The sequence below is a fragment of the Stegodyphus dumicola genome, chromosome 3, assembly GCF_044657685.1.
Source record: "Stegodyphus dumicola isolate Sdum_Otavi_A_Nest chromosome 3, ASM4465768v1".
Taxonomy (NCBI): Eukaryota; Metazoa; Arthropoda; class Arachnida; order Araneae; family Eresidae; genus Stegodyphus; species Stegodyphus dumicola.
Genome location: NC_140770.1, coordinates 149,039,177 through 149,053,566, shown reverse-complemented (window position 1 = coordinate 149,053,566; position 14,390 = coordinate 149,039,177). Strand labels below are relative to the sequence as shown.

The window sequence follows — 14,390 nt, the reverse complement described above, 5'->3', positions numbered from 1 at the left end:
ATTTGTTCTTTGGTCATGAACAGACAGGCTACGTGAAATTTGAGGCAAAGAATAAGTCACCTGTATTCTTTGCTGTCCCTGACATGAACAAGGTTTGATGCACTTATCTTCTCTGCATTTCTTTTTCAGATGCCTGCGATACTAGTAAATGGAATAATCTCCCTTTTTGGAACTGCTTCTTTTGTGACATATATTGCAATCTCCATGATTTAGTAAAAGACCATGCATAAAGGAAATGTGATTGTTTGTTTTTTCTAGTTCTAATTTATCTTCAGTAGACCAATTGACTGTATAGAAAACAGTGCAAGTCCCCAGGTTGAATTTACTTTCAAGATTCTGTCAGAAATTCTCCAACTTTTTTGTATAAAATCAAACTGGAGACTGTGGCCAAAGTAGACTGAATGGTTGAAGGCAAGCGCTGAAGGAATAATTCTAACATTAAGTTATCAAGAACATTTAAGGATCCTTCTTGGCATTTCATATTTTTACGTAAATCAGAAAGTTTTTGAGAGCCTAATTCATCTCCATATGATGGGGAAATGACTGGCAGATTTCTTGCTGGGAAGATTCTCTTGACTGGTTTATTAATTCAGTTTTGAGCTTTGTATAAAGGTCAGTAGTGTCTGGTTTCATGAGAAAATGCCACACTAATGACACAATATCTGATGGAAGATGAGAAATATATTCAGTAACATATAGGTAACTGATTCTGTGATAGGTTTGGGGTGGCAAGAGAAAATGTACTTTCACACATAATAAACCATAAGGTTGCATCTTATTGATTGATTATAAACCAGAATTTGAGCAGTATCTATGCAATAAAGTGGCTGTTTGACATATAGATGTAAAAATATATAATTTAAGTATGTATTATATAAACGTAAACCAAAAACTGCAAAATTGCGCACAAAGCAGAATGATTTAGTGCGGACACCATGGTGATGCATTGCCAACCTCTGGTCTAGAGGCTAAAATTAATGCGATTCGTAACTCTTGTTTTGGAAATCTTGAAAGTTGGTGGTCCACTGAAAACAAAATTTTGCATACTTTTGAGAAATTTAATTTAAAAATGTCCAGAAATCACCATTATAAAAAGAGTTGATCACAATTATCCCGGGCATATTTGATATTCTCACAACATTCATCAAGAACTTCATTCAGACATAATACACAACAAAAATTCATTATTTATTTCAAGACTTCAAAAAAGGAACCACGTGCAGCCAGTGTCTGTGCTTCTACCAAACATCTCCTTAGGATTGCCGTATTTGTAGGCAATAGTGCAGAGGCAAAGCATGCTCCTTATTGCTACTGTAACTCATCACATGTTTATAAAAAGAGATTGAAGCAAAACTAATTTACTTTGTGAAAGGTTTTTGGAACAAGGACAGGAGGTCTTTGCTTGGATCAAGTATGAATGAAATTAAGAATAATTTCCTTGTATTTGCATTCTATTAAAAAATTAAGGTGATTCCAGAGTTGCTGCACTTTAAGGCATAGGTTATTGAAACGATTGAAAACGGGAGATACGATGAAAGATAAAAATGCGGATTCAAACAACAAGAACAAGGGGGTAAAAAACAGGTTCATCAAACTAAAGATGCAATGAATGAAAAGGGGAAAAACTGAGAAGCATAAAATCAGCACTGCAAAAGGGTGAGAAACCATGTAAAGCAAATTTCACAAAAAAAAATCTCTCTGACTGAAAGAAGATTAAAGTTCCTGGAAGTGAAACGAGAGACAAAGTATCAAAAGTTAATGGCCAAAGTGAAAAGTCAATGACTATCACACAAAAAACATAAAAAGCAAAAAATCGAAATAAAAAAATCAGAATTTTTCGCTTAAAAGAAAGTTAATAATAATAATAATAAAAGAAAAAAAAAAAAAAAAAAAACCAATGAAAGCTTAAAAAAAAATCTGAAAAAAAGGACAAATGACTTATTTGAAACCAACAAAATGAGAAAAAAGTGATGCTAAGTAAAATTAATTATAAATAACATTGTCACCAATTTTATTTTAGCAGATGCACTTTCAGCAACTGAATGTAGCTTTCTTCAATAGCAAAGATTTCAGTATCTGAAATAGGTTGCAGTTTAAAAAGATAATAGTATTGAATTGCTGAAAGCTTTTCTGCTGAAATAAAAGTGGCATCAAATAACATTATATTTAGGCTAAACTATGCTTTTTATTTTCAAATAAAGAACATTGGAGATATTTTGAGAATTTCTAACATAGTAGCCTATACATTTTTTGCATTTTAATGTAGAAGATTCTTCTTGTTACTGGCATATGAACCCATTATATCTTGTTTAATTCCTTTCTTGAAAATTGTTTTTTTTTCACCTAATTTTGAAAGGATATTTTATTGAAAGTCAGTTGTTAAATATAGCAATTATTTTTTTCTTTTTTTGAAATTATTTCGATCTTTTGAAAGGGAAAGGGAAAAGGTTTTCCTGTAATGAATTATTAGAAAATTTCTTTTTCTGTATTAATTGTAATATGTTTTAAACAATTAAAAAGGAATAAGTATTTTATACTTTCGTTATTTTTTCATAATTATAAAAGATTTTATGCAGCTAAAAATGGCCCGCAATATTCTCTTTTAGTTTTCAAATCAACATGGCTGTGTCATCTTTTTCTGTGAAGGTTTTTAAACATCTGCCACATGTAAGTATGATATCAAATTTCTGTTACTTCTTTTGTAGGTTAATGCTATTTCACATAAAAGTGGGTTGAATTAAATAAGGAGGGGAAAAATTGGATAAAGAATGAAAGAGTGTATCTAGTATCTACCAGTGAAGCTTTTCATGAGATGCAAGTCAAAATCATTATGCATTTAAAGAGAGAGAGAGAAAAAAAATGAAAATAATTATTATAAACAAGGGGAAAAAAAAAAAAGAAATACAACTAAGCATAATAAATAATTATTATAAACTAAAATTGTGAAGGTCAAATTATTCTTAGACTTATAAATTCTTAGAATAAAAATTCTAATAAAACGTTTTAAATTAATTCTAAAATCCTGCTTTTAATTCTTTATCTAAAATATTCTAAATATTTCAAAACTACCTAATTTAAATTTTTTGTTCTGGTATTTCTGAAACCATGGGAAAGGAAATGAAAAGTCATAGTTCATTTAAAAATATTTATTTTAAACATTTTTGAGTGCATAAAAAATAAATATATATACTAAATTATATGACAAAGAAATGAGTTTTTTAATTAAATGTTATTTTTTAAAAATTCATTTTTAAAAAATTGCTTTTATATACCTCATTCTTTCACATTATAAATTTCATATTCATAACTATTGCATTGTTAGCCTTTAAGATTTTAGAGTTTAGTAAGAGATCCAAGTTTCTCTCTCCTTTTTTAAATAAAATTATAATTAATGTTAGTTAATGTTACAGAAACCTGATGTTTGATATATTAATTTGCACTTTTCTTGAAAATAACATTATTATGTTAGTGATTTGAATTTAAATTTGCAGGATCAAGAACAATATCATTCTTCGGAAGCCTGTATTTGTCATTTTTCATCAAACCTCTTTTTGATTATTCAAGCAAATTCTTCAAAAGTCATCCCATTTCAGGTAATAGATGTTTTTATTTTCATCTATTTTACATTGTAATGTAAATTATTTTATAGCTTATTATGTAAAAAATTAACATTAAGTAGCCATATAAGTTGGTATTTTTCAAAATTGAAAACAAAAGTTATTAAACTTTAGTAAGGTTAGTGTATGTTTCATAAATAAGCCAGATCTTTTTTTTCTGTACAAAATGCTTGCATATTAACTTTATAAACTTTGCAGCAGTGGCAGAGGACGAAGAAAGTGTGATCAATTAAATTAAACTATGGCAAAATCATTTATTTATGTTATGTATTTTTTATTACAAAGATTTAAATTATAACAGTACTAAAATTTGTAGCATTTTTTCAGATTAACTTTAGGTTTCGCTTCTAAATTTTCCCATCAGGTATCATTTATGCATATGACTAATTTTTTTTTTCTTCAAAAAGTGCTGTTGAGCCACACAATAAATAATTAAGAATCATAAAAACCACTAAAAATATCCCTTATAATAAAAACATTGTTAATCAGTAATAGTGATACAAGGGTTTTGAGTTGTGGATAGAATATAATATATGATGGGCTTACTTCTGAAATGCATTCAGCTATGAAATCTTTAGTAACAAGAATGTAACTTGATGCTTTTTAAATTCCATATGACTGAAACTAGTATTATCAGTTCCCTTTAAATTTTATTTTATCATTTCTTAAAAGATTTGATTTCTTTGTATGAAAGTAATTAAATTAAAAAATTGCTATAATTTATAAAAAAGATTGATATATATATATATATATATATTCTGATCTGTTTTCAGTCTGTATGTGCTAAAGTAGGAGAACCTGAACTGATGCTATATGAAGGTAAAATTAATTCTAACATTTTTTCTGTGTGTTTTTACTATGAAACTATGAACACTTTTATTTAATATGCATTTTTATTTTGTGAGTACATGTTAGCTATTAGAGATTTCTTCTAGCACAATAAAAATAAGCTTTTAACATTTAAAAATGGGCTAAATATTTATTTCTGTGATATTCTAGAGCTGTAATCCCTGTAGCCATACTTAAAGGATAAAAGGAATTTTTATTAATTTTAATGATGAATTTCTATTTCTTTAAAAATATTGATGAAAATGTCAATATAGATTATAAAGTGATTCTTTATGATTTATTTCTTTAACTTTTTAATATATAATTTAGTAAACTTTTATATCTTAGGGTATTTAATAATATCAAAATTTAGAAAGCACTTAAATCATAGTTGGTGTCTCTTCTAAAAACATACTACAATGTGAACATGCATGTGCATTTATAAATGTATTTCTACATTATATAAGCAGTCATTGGTTACCATATCTATGGACTCATCTATATAACCTAGATGTATGTGACTAATGGTATAAAAAAGTGAAGCCATCAAAATGTTAATATTATGTTTTCTGTTCATCTTTTCATCTGGGATATAGAGAATAATTATTATGTATCTAAGCCATTTAATCAACTATTAAGTCAGTAGGGAAAAGAAAAACAAATCAACAGGATCTGCCATTTCTTACTCTATATTAAGTAGGAAATTTTAAATCTTCTTGGTAAACTAATTTTTTTAGTGAATGTGTGGAACATAAATTTTCCAGCCTCCAGGAATGAATATATGTTTCCCAGTCCCCAGGAAAAAGTTAAGTGAGGGTGCAAAACGGTTTGAGTCCATTTGAATAGATTTGATAATTTGTGCCTACAAGCATAGTCATTAAAATTTCTGCTCAAATAGATATACTCTGTCCTGTATGCTGTAAGCAACTTTATTATGAAGTAAAATGTAATTAAAAGTTTGAAACTGGCTATCACACTGGTGAGTTCAAGAAACTTATAAATTAAACTAGTGAAGATCAGTGCAGGTTGCCAAAGGAATCTGAGGCAACCAAATGAATTACTGATGATTTAAATTTGAGAATAGATCGGAAGCCATTGATTATGTCTGTGTGTATCATTCAAAATAATTAAAAATTTCCATCATTGGGTTGTAGGTGAATGAAAGAAGGTCATATGAACAATGTATCTTGATGTATGAGCTGGCATGGCTGTAAATACATGAAGACTTTGGTAGATGTTTGGGATGAACAAGATTTGCCAAATTAGATTGTAACAACATTTAATTGGGATGTAATAGTTTAATTCTATAAAGCTTTTATTATTATTTATTTTAGACTCAACCCCATAATTTTAAATCTTGTTATTTACAATATTGCAGTTCTCTCAATTTTTCATCACATCTCATAGTCTTCTAATACATCACTAAAGTTTCCAAGTTCTAATTTTTAGTCTTTACCAAGGAAAGTGCTTTTCAGCAGTAAATGAAATTTATTGAATTCATGAAACTTGAATTGTGAAAATTTCTTTCAGGATGTTCCTAGTATAAAAATATAAGAAAAGTGCAAAATGAAATTACCCAAAGACCATAACATTTAGAATATCTAACTAAGCATTGACGTATTTTACATCAGAAACTTATTATAAATAGTTGAATAACCTGAATCATGCATTATAAAGCAAGTTAAAATGAATCTGGAATTCTTTTGAAATGGCACCACCATGTAGCCCATACCTTCCAAAAACTCCACATTATAGATTGAAGTTTGGAGTACACCTGTTCTTTTTTCACTGTTGTCACTAATTCCCAGAGCAAATTCTAATTTTGGGGTTTGAAAACTTAAAAATACCTTTTCCAAAAACTTTGAGGTTTAAGTATGAGCACCTCCTAGTTTTTCATAATGACATTATAGAATGAAGTTTGGAGTACACCTGTTCTTTTTTCACTGTTGTCACTAATTCCCAGAGCAAATTCTAATTTTGGGGTTTGAAAACTTACAAATTGAGAAGTTATCATAATCAGCCTGAAACTCTGAATTAATGTCAAATACCATATATTATGGCACACTCTCCACCTAATGGTCTAATGTAATTACAAATAAACATCAGACTTTTAACAGCATTGTATCATACAATTTTTTCGTGAAACTTAGGGGTACTGAAGCTTTTGAAAAGGCAAACAGGCACATAATGCTTCAGCAAGGGTACAGATTTTCAAGTGACACAAAACTTTTAGATATCCATAAACCTGTTTAATATGAAGGCTGTGAATAAGAAGTTTTGTCAGAAACTGAGAGTGATGATGATTACTAATGAATTAAATTTAAATATTTTGTAACTCAAAAACTGAGGTGGAAAATGTGTGCCAGATTCATAGCAAGAAAACTTTACATTCGACCAGAGAATCGTTTATTTAGTTGATTATTTCAAATACAAGGGTTATATGCATATTTGAGTAGAGAGAACAATTAGAAAATAACGTGTCTTCGAATCTTCTGGAGTATATCCAAACTGAGAGAAATTTCTCCAAGAAAGTGTTAACTCAGAATTTTGAATGTGATTTGAGCCAGGAAAGGGTTACTCCTTTCCATAAGCCCCAGGGGGGGAGGGAAAGATCTAAAATCATATCAATATTTATGTATTTTTTTTTTTAAGTTGCAGACTTATTTACAATGAATTCATGCCTCAAACAAATTGTGAAGAAGTGTTACTATTATGAGATTCTTGAATGGCTCTCAATAATTTGTATGTGGCCAAGAATTCAGAGGCTTTTGTTTGCTGCACCATATTAAGAACTCTGGTCATGTAATGTTTTTCATTACTAAAGTTATGAGTTGGAAAGGTGGTTTAGTGATTCTGCTGCCTTCTCAATCTCAAGTGATTCTAAAAATTCTTCTCAAGTGATTCTAAAAATAATCATACAGATTCAGATTCTTCAAATCTGAATCTGTATGATTATTTTTAATTTTCCCCAGACTAAAAATTCATTTGAAGAGCTATTATTTTGAAATTATGGTTAGCCAGTTAAAAGTGATTCTGCTTTAGGCATTTGAAGAGTGCTATGAAGATTTGAAGTAGTATTCTCGAGCAGTATGCAATTTCTCAAAAGATCTACCTTAAAGAAAATGCCATTGATTTTTTAATTTATAAATATATAAAATGCTCTGTAAAAGGAATGTTGTTACATTTTTTATTGCACTTAGTGCTAATAATAAACTTTCAACAACAATTCTTATGTAGTAATAAATTGATTTTTTAATTCTGTTAGTTTGCATTCAGATTTTATAAATTCAAAAACAGTCTTATTTTAATCTCTTTGTATGCAACTTACTCACCTTTTTTAAACTTGCATTTAGTATGCTATTAAAATGTGATGATGCATTAATGTATGATTAATAATATTTAGAAATGATGAGTTTAAATTTTTTATATTATTAAACTTTATAATTAGCATATATAATTCTTCTTCTTTACTCTATAAAATATTGTTTCTACTTCATATTTTTTTCATAATAGTCCATAGCATTAATATTTTTTGTTCTTCTCAAAAGGTTTTTCTCTGCTTAAGTTTAAAAATTATGCAACAAATAATTTACAAACTCAGAAACAACAATCTGATGAAGAAACAAAAGTGTGTGATGAGGGATCTGTGTCTTCAAATGATTTAAAAAGGAAATTCAGAAATGTTCCACAGGTAATGTCATTTCCTGATTTTCAAAACTGTATATTTTCATTCTCAGGACAGAGTTCTTAACCTAAATTTATTTAGCTGCAGCATAGGATATAATCAGAAGATAATTTGCCTATTGGGTGGGTATTTTCTGTAAGGCAAAGCCACTTGTTTTGTAGCATTAGTACTTGAAATATTAGGATTTTCATTTAAAATTTTAGAAGTTTAAGGCAAAAAAATTATGTGAAGTGATTTGATTATATCTAAGTGAAAAGATGCATCAAATTTTTGGTGTTGAATTCAGATGATGATGATGTCAGAATTTGAAGTACCAAAAGATTTTGATAATTATTGATTGAATATTCTGGAGCAGCGATTCTCAACCGGTGGTACACAAGAGAAAAATAGGTGGTACACAAAGAAACAAACTATTTTTAACTATTAAATTCAAAAATCTCGAGAAGAAAAAGAACAATTGATAGAAATTTCCTGTGATCGAACTCTAACTGAAGATTTCAAAAATAACACACTTGTTAAATTTTAGCTGAACCCCCCAACCCCCAAGAAAGAAGTTAAAGGCATTTCAAATGAAGCTATTACATTTTTATTACCTTTTTGCACAACTGGTTTCTGTGAACAAAGATTTTTTTCCATGCTTCATTTGTAAAGTAAATACAGAAAAAAATTAAAAGTGAATCCTAATTCAAGGTTAAAGCTAAATGAAATAAGAACAGACATAAAGAAAATAATCTCTCTTAAACAGGCCCAAATTTCAAACTAAATTTTAAAATTAAAATATTGTAACTTAAATTTTGATAATTAAAATGGTAACCAATTTTTAATCTAATATTTTTAATGTGTGCATATTTAATACAAATAACCAATAGTTTGTGAAAATGGGGAAAATGTTTTTTTAATATTTCTATTGAGAAATTGAAAAGTAATCATTGTAAAATGTAGTGGTGATACTACAGTTTTTCAATTTTTGTTTAGGTGGTATTCGTCAGTCAAAAGGTTGAGAACTGCAGCTCTAGAGTTTTTTTAAATTAATTGAACATGCATTTGATTTTAAGATATTGAATCGAATTACTGTATTTTATAGATTTCTGATGTTTCTGTTGATTTATTTTCTGTGAAAGTAATGATGGAAGGTGGACACAGGTAAAGTTTTTAATTCCCTTTTTAATTTTTTAATTATGTTTAATTAAAATATCATTTTAATTTTATATTTATGAATATTAGGACATTTACATTTGGAATTAAACTAATTGCTCTACACCTGGAAGTCGGTGACTTCCTGGAGGATGCAAAGCTTCCGAATATTGTGTCTCAGCTTGAAGTAAAAGAAGTTTCTGCTGCTAGTGATCACATTCAAATTGGACATTTATTAAAATTGGCCTTGGAAATTAATGTATGCTATAATTCCTTTTCCTTGTTTAAAATTTTGCTTTTAAATTCAGATTCAATATATTTAAGGAGATTCAAATAAAATATGAGAGTTGTATCAAAAGCAAAGCAAAAAAATCAGCCCAATTTTTTAATTGACATAAATCATCCAAACTCCACATTTTGTTAGGGTAATTTTACCCTCTGTATGAAGGTCCTCATTATTCAATGTAGTCTCTATTACAAGCAGTGGAGTTACACCATCACGGAATCCTCAAATTCTCTGGAGAAATTCAAACCTGCATTGTTTTGTCTGCTTTTTTAAACCCATTTTCACTTTGTTTCATCAGAAAATCATTATCACCATAGTTCTTCACTGGACCACAAAAATGGAAATCTGAATCTGAAGATCAGGTATATACAATGGATACAATGCATTGGTCTATACAATCTGCAGATCAGATCTGTACAATGGATAGAGAACTTTCTATCTTACTTTATTGGTCACATGAGTTCTAGTCTAAAATGTTTGAAGATGTGCAGTATTATGGTGAATGTAAATTTCATTTGTGCTCTTGTTTGTTTTCTTCTGAATGGTTTTTTTGGAATGTATTGAACATATTGCTATAACCAAGGAGAATTTCAAAAAATAATTGCCATGAATTTCTGTTGCTGATTGCAGATTCTGAAATATATTAGACTTTAAAGAAGCAGGTAAATGCTGTTTCATGGACTAATTCATTATACAGTACAAAGTCCATAATCCAGACGTCCATTATCCGAAATGATCTATAATCTGGACCTCAAAGCCACAAACATACGCAAGTGCATAATGCGTTTACGCATGCGCGTTTGATGCGCGCTTCTGCTACGCATGTGTGTAAACCCAGTAAAGCTTTTACCCATGCGTGCTTCTGATAGTGAAGAAAGTAACAGAGAACGTTATTGAAAACGAAAAAATTTTGTTTGACAAGTTAGTTGGTATTCTCAACACAGCAATTACAGGACATGAACAGCGAAACTTTGTAACTGAACAAGAAATTATGTCTGTTTATAGAATTAAAGAGAAAATATTAGCACAAAAAGGAAGCAACTTAAACAACTTACACTGAAAGAAATGTTTACTAAAGTAAACAGATAAATATTAAGCTTTTTTTATTTTGTAAATTTTGATACCCTTTACATCATAATTGCTCTTTATTTCATAAATTACGGTTTCATATTTTTAATTGTATAATTTCTGCATGCCATCTTACCAGATTTAAATCGATGACACATTATTTGCCATCTTACCAGATTTAAATTGATGACACATACAAAAACACATTATTTGTATTTTGCATCTATTATTTGCTTACAGTGAAGAGAATTATTGTTACCCTTGCATAGAGGAAGAGTTGTTCAGTGCGTGGAGTTTGGATGATTCAGTTAATAGTTATAATAATCATCATAAAAAGCCAAAATTTTGTATTATATTTGTTGTGATCTTCACAATTTCATGAATTTTTTATGTAGAATATAAATTTATGGTAATTTTTAATTGATGAAATGAATGAATCTTCATTTCTAATTTCTTATACATCTTTTTAATTATTTAAGTAGGATTTGCTTTCTAAGAATCTGCTATGTAAAATGCTGCTTTTTATGAAATTAGCAAAGATTTTTTTTTAAGATTTAATGTTTGAGTGTTCATCTGTTTGCTGCCATTTAATTCTTGGATAAGATTTTCAGATGCTATTGTTTAGGCCATTATTAGGCATACAAAGTTGATCAAGAATCAAAATCATATGGAAGATCCCACGAGGAACAGATTATTTTTTTTTATAATTCTTTTCAGAAATTCATTAGTAGAATACAAATGTTATTAGCTGACTATAACCTTAATGAATGCCAGTGACTGCACATTTAGTATTCAGTGTTTTATTAAATTAATAAAATATTTTAAAATTAATTTTTTATTTTTAAGGAAAGGAATCATTATTACAAGATGACAATCCAAGGTTTCATTGGTAACATAATTTTAATTAATGACTTACTAGATTCAGGAAAAGTAAATTTTTGCAATTTGAATTATAATTTCACAGATATCTTCTGCTGTGAACATGTTAAGGAAGTTGATCAAAACTTCAGTGTTGTATAGCAGTAGACTTAAACAAGATTCTAATGAAATTACCGACGAAAAATCTAACATAAACTTCTGTCAATCACAATAAAATTGACTGAATAAAAGAGTAATTCATGGCTTATAATAAGTAAAATAACACATCGTATTTAGGTCAGGGCTTTCTTCTGTCCTACATTAATTTAATCAAATTTATATTTTTGGAAGATGGCTCTATGAATTACAGTGCTCTTGTTTCATATTTCCTGAATCACTTTCTAGGACTCTTCTCCTAGAAAGTAATTCAGGAAGCATTATATTGTTCCATGAGTATAGATCTGTAATGGACTGAATGCACACAGAACCGATGATAGCTTGATAAAATTTATTTTCACTAAAAAAACACTTTACAGTTTAAGACCTTCCACAAATTACTTGTACAGCTCTTCTCAGTATAACAGGAGTTTCACTTCAAACTACTAATAATGTGAAACACAAAGCATCCAAAGAGCAAAACTCGTATGGAGATCTCTCAGTACTCTAAAGTCAACTCTAAACTAAAAACAGAGAACTGATGCTGTATACTTTTCCCCTGACAACCAAGAAATCTCTAGTACCTTTTATTTCTCGAAATTAACACAAAACATATGTTGTTAACGTTGTATATAAGGGCTGAATGCAGTTATATTTACATATAGGAATATATTACAGTACCAATTACACAGGGATTGGACCAAAATGTCACCAAGTTTGGAGACTTTTGGCGACAAAAATTAGTTGTCCAAACTATTGCTACCTTGACTATATCTCACCAATTCAGCGAGATAGCGAATATTAAATAGACTTTCTCTTGTAATCATATTTTTATGGCCGAGCTTTGTCTCTTGAGGCATTTCATGTTCCATTATACAAAATGTACTACAATTTTACATACAATTTTACTAAAATTATTTACATATACACAGAATTCATAACAATATTTTTTCTGTTAGCTGGATTACTAAAATCATGTATTATTTTCTAGAATTGTTATAAGCAAGATAATACAATAAGAATACAGTTAATGTAAAGAGATGCAGTGATCTGTTTGTTCATATTTAAAAAGTTTTTGTTTTGACAACAGATTGTTCATTTATATGCATTGAGTTTGAGTAATATTGCTAAGCATATTGCCATATTGTGTTCACCAGCAACATCCAATGCCGGAAGTAAAAAAATTTTTGAAGTTTAGATTGTTTAGGTATAATGGCTTAAATATCAGATGTTGTTCAAAATTACAAATTACAGTAAAAGCTGAACTGTCCAGAAAGCTCTGAAAATGGCAAATTCTGGATGCACAAAAATTCTGGATAAGTGAATGTGTAAAAATTGTAATTCATGTCAGAAAAGCCAAATGAATAGAAGAAAACATTTTCAGTCTAAAATTATAAAAAGAGGCATTTTATTTGTTATCAGCTTGAATGTCAAATGCCTACATATAAATTATGTGAGATTTTGAAAGAAATAAGGGCATTCTTGACATAAACATTTAAAATGAAACATATTTGATAACAAAATTCCGGCAACCACAAAAATTGGTCAAGATCTTGCCAAACTCATGCCAGTTATTCCAGAAAAAGTTTGAAACAACAGATTGATCTTTATTTCATTAATCAAACATATACAAGTTACAAACATAACATATAAAAATCTCATATCACTTGTTATAATTTTGCATGTTGCACAGACAGTATTTATACATTTTCATGTAAATTAAACTTTCTTTAGTTTTATAAATTTGAAAATACTCTGCATGCTGTTCTGTTGAAGACATGTCCCTAATTATAATAATTTTTTCTAAATTCGATTGAAAGACAGATAAAACAAAATTATGTCATTTTTTAGCAAAATTAAACCAACTTAACAAGAATTAATTGAGCTAACATGAAACTGAAGTGTTAAATCATGCTTATCCATTATTGGCACTAAAACACATTGTTTGGCAACAGTTTTAGTTTGATTCAAATTCTATCTGTACTTTATAATGGAGTTACAAATCTCCTATTTGCTTAATTATATGTTTGAAAAAAGGTTCTAAAATTTGAAACTATTCTGATTAGCTCACTGCCATATAGTCAGGATTTTAAATCTGATGGGCTTGCACTAAATTTTTTTGTAAAGATATTAAGAGGTAATTTTCTTCCCTTTTAGCTCAAAGAAAGCTGTCCATTATTTAGTGATAAATTTCTCTTCTTTATAAATTAAGAAGAAGATTAACATATATGTATGCTTTGGAAAGATACAACTTAAACTCGTGTAAAAATATTCATGCAAAGTAGTAATTTATATTTAGTGACTACTGTGATCTGGTTTTCCCAAAATAGATGTGATAGATGTAGTCATTAAAATTATTTGTGCTGATGGTATTTGTGGAAAATGTCTGTTGTATATATATGTGATATTTTCCAACAATCATGATGAAGCTTGGCATTGTGATGGCTGAGTATTAAGGCGGTATCCAAAGATGACACAGGATTTCACTTTTTACTATTCCATATCTTTATTTCAATTTCAGAAGCCAATCAATATTCGTTACTAAATAGTACTACTTTAAATTTACTGTGTCATACTTTGAACAAAGAAAAACAGAAGCGATGTGTCGTAGCGCAGTAAGAGCTTCTGTTGTTGTGTGTCAAAATGGCGCAAGCTCATTATTTATACTAGTGGTTTCGTAATAGGCGCGAATGTTCTGGAAAGAACTGTTCTAGGGGAAAGATCCTAAACTGCAGAAAGTTAATTAAAGGTTGCTGGT

The 14,390-nt window shown here is 28.9% G+C and overlaps 1 protein-coding gene across 2 annotated transcripts in view; it reads left to right on the top strand.

The window, feature by feature from the left end:
* Positions 1-14,390, top strand: part of hob (bridge-like lipid transfer protein family member hobbit) — a 155,046-nt gene that overhangs the window by 22,996 nt on the left and 117,660 nt on the right. For both annotated transcript variants that reach the window (XM_085813453.1, XM_035368583.2), the window contains exons 6-11: positions 2,607-2,667; positions 3,492-3,593; positions 4,391-4,436; positions 7,994-8,136; positions 9,215-9,273; positions 9,355-9,523. In XM_085813453.1, the coding sequence (XP_085669579.1) occupies positions 2,607-2,667; positions 3,492-3,593; positions 4,391-4,436; positions 7,994-8,136; positions 9,215-9,273; positions 9,355-9,523 (580 nt within the window). The remainder of the gene's footprint in view (positions 1-2,606; positions 2,668-3,491; positions 3,594-4,390; positions 4,437-7,993; positions 8,137-9,214; positions 9,274-9,354; positions 9,524-14,390) is intronic.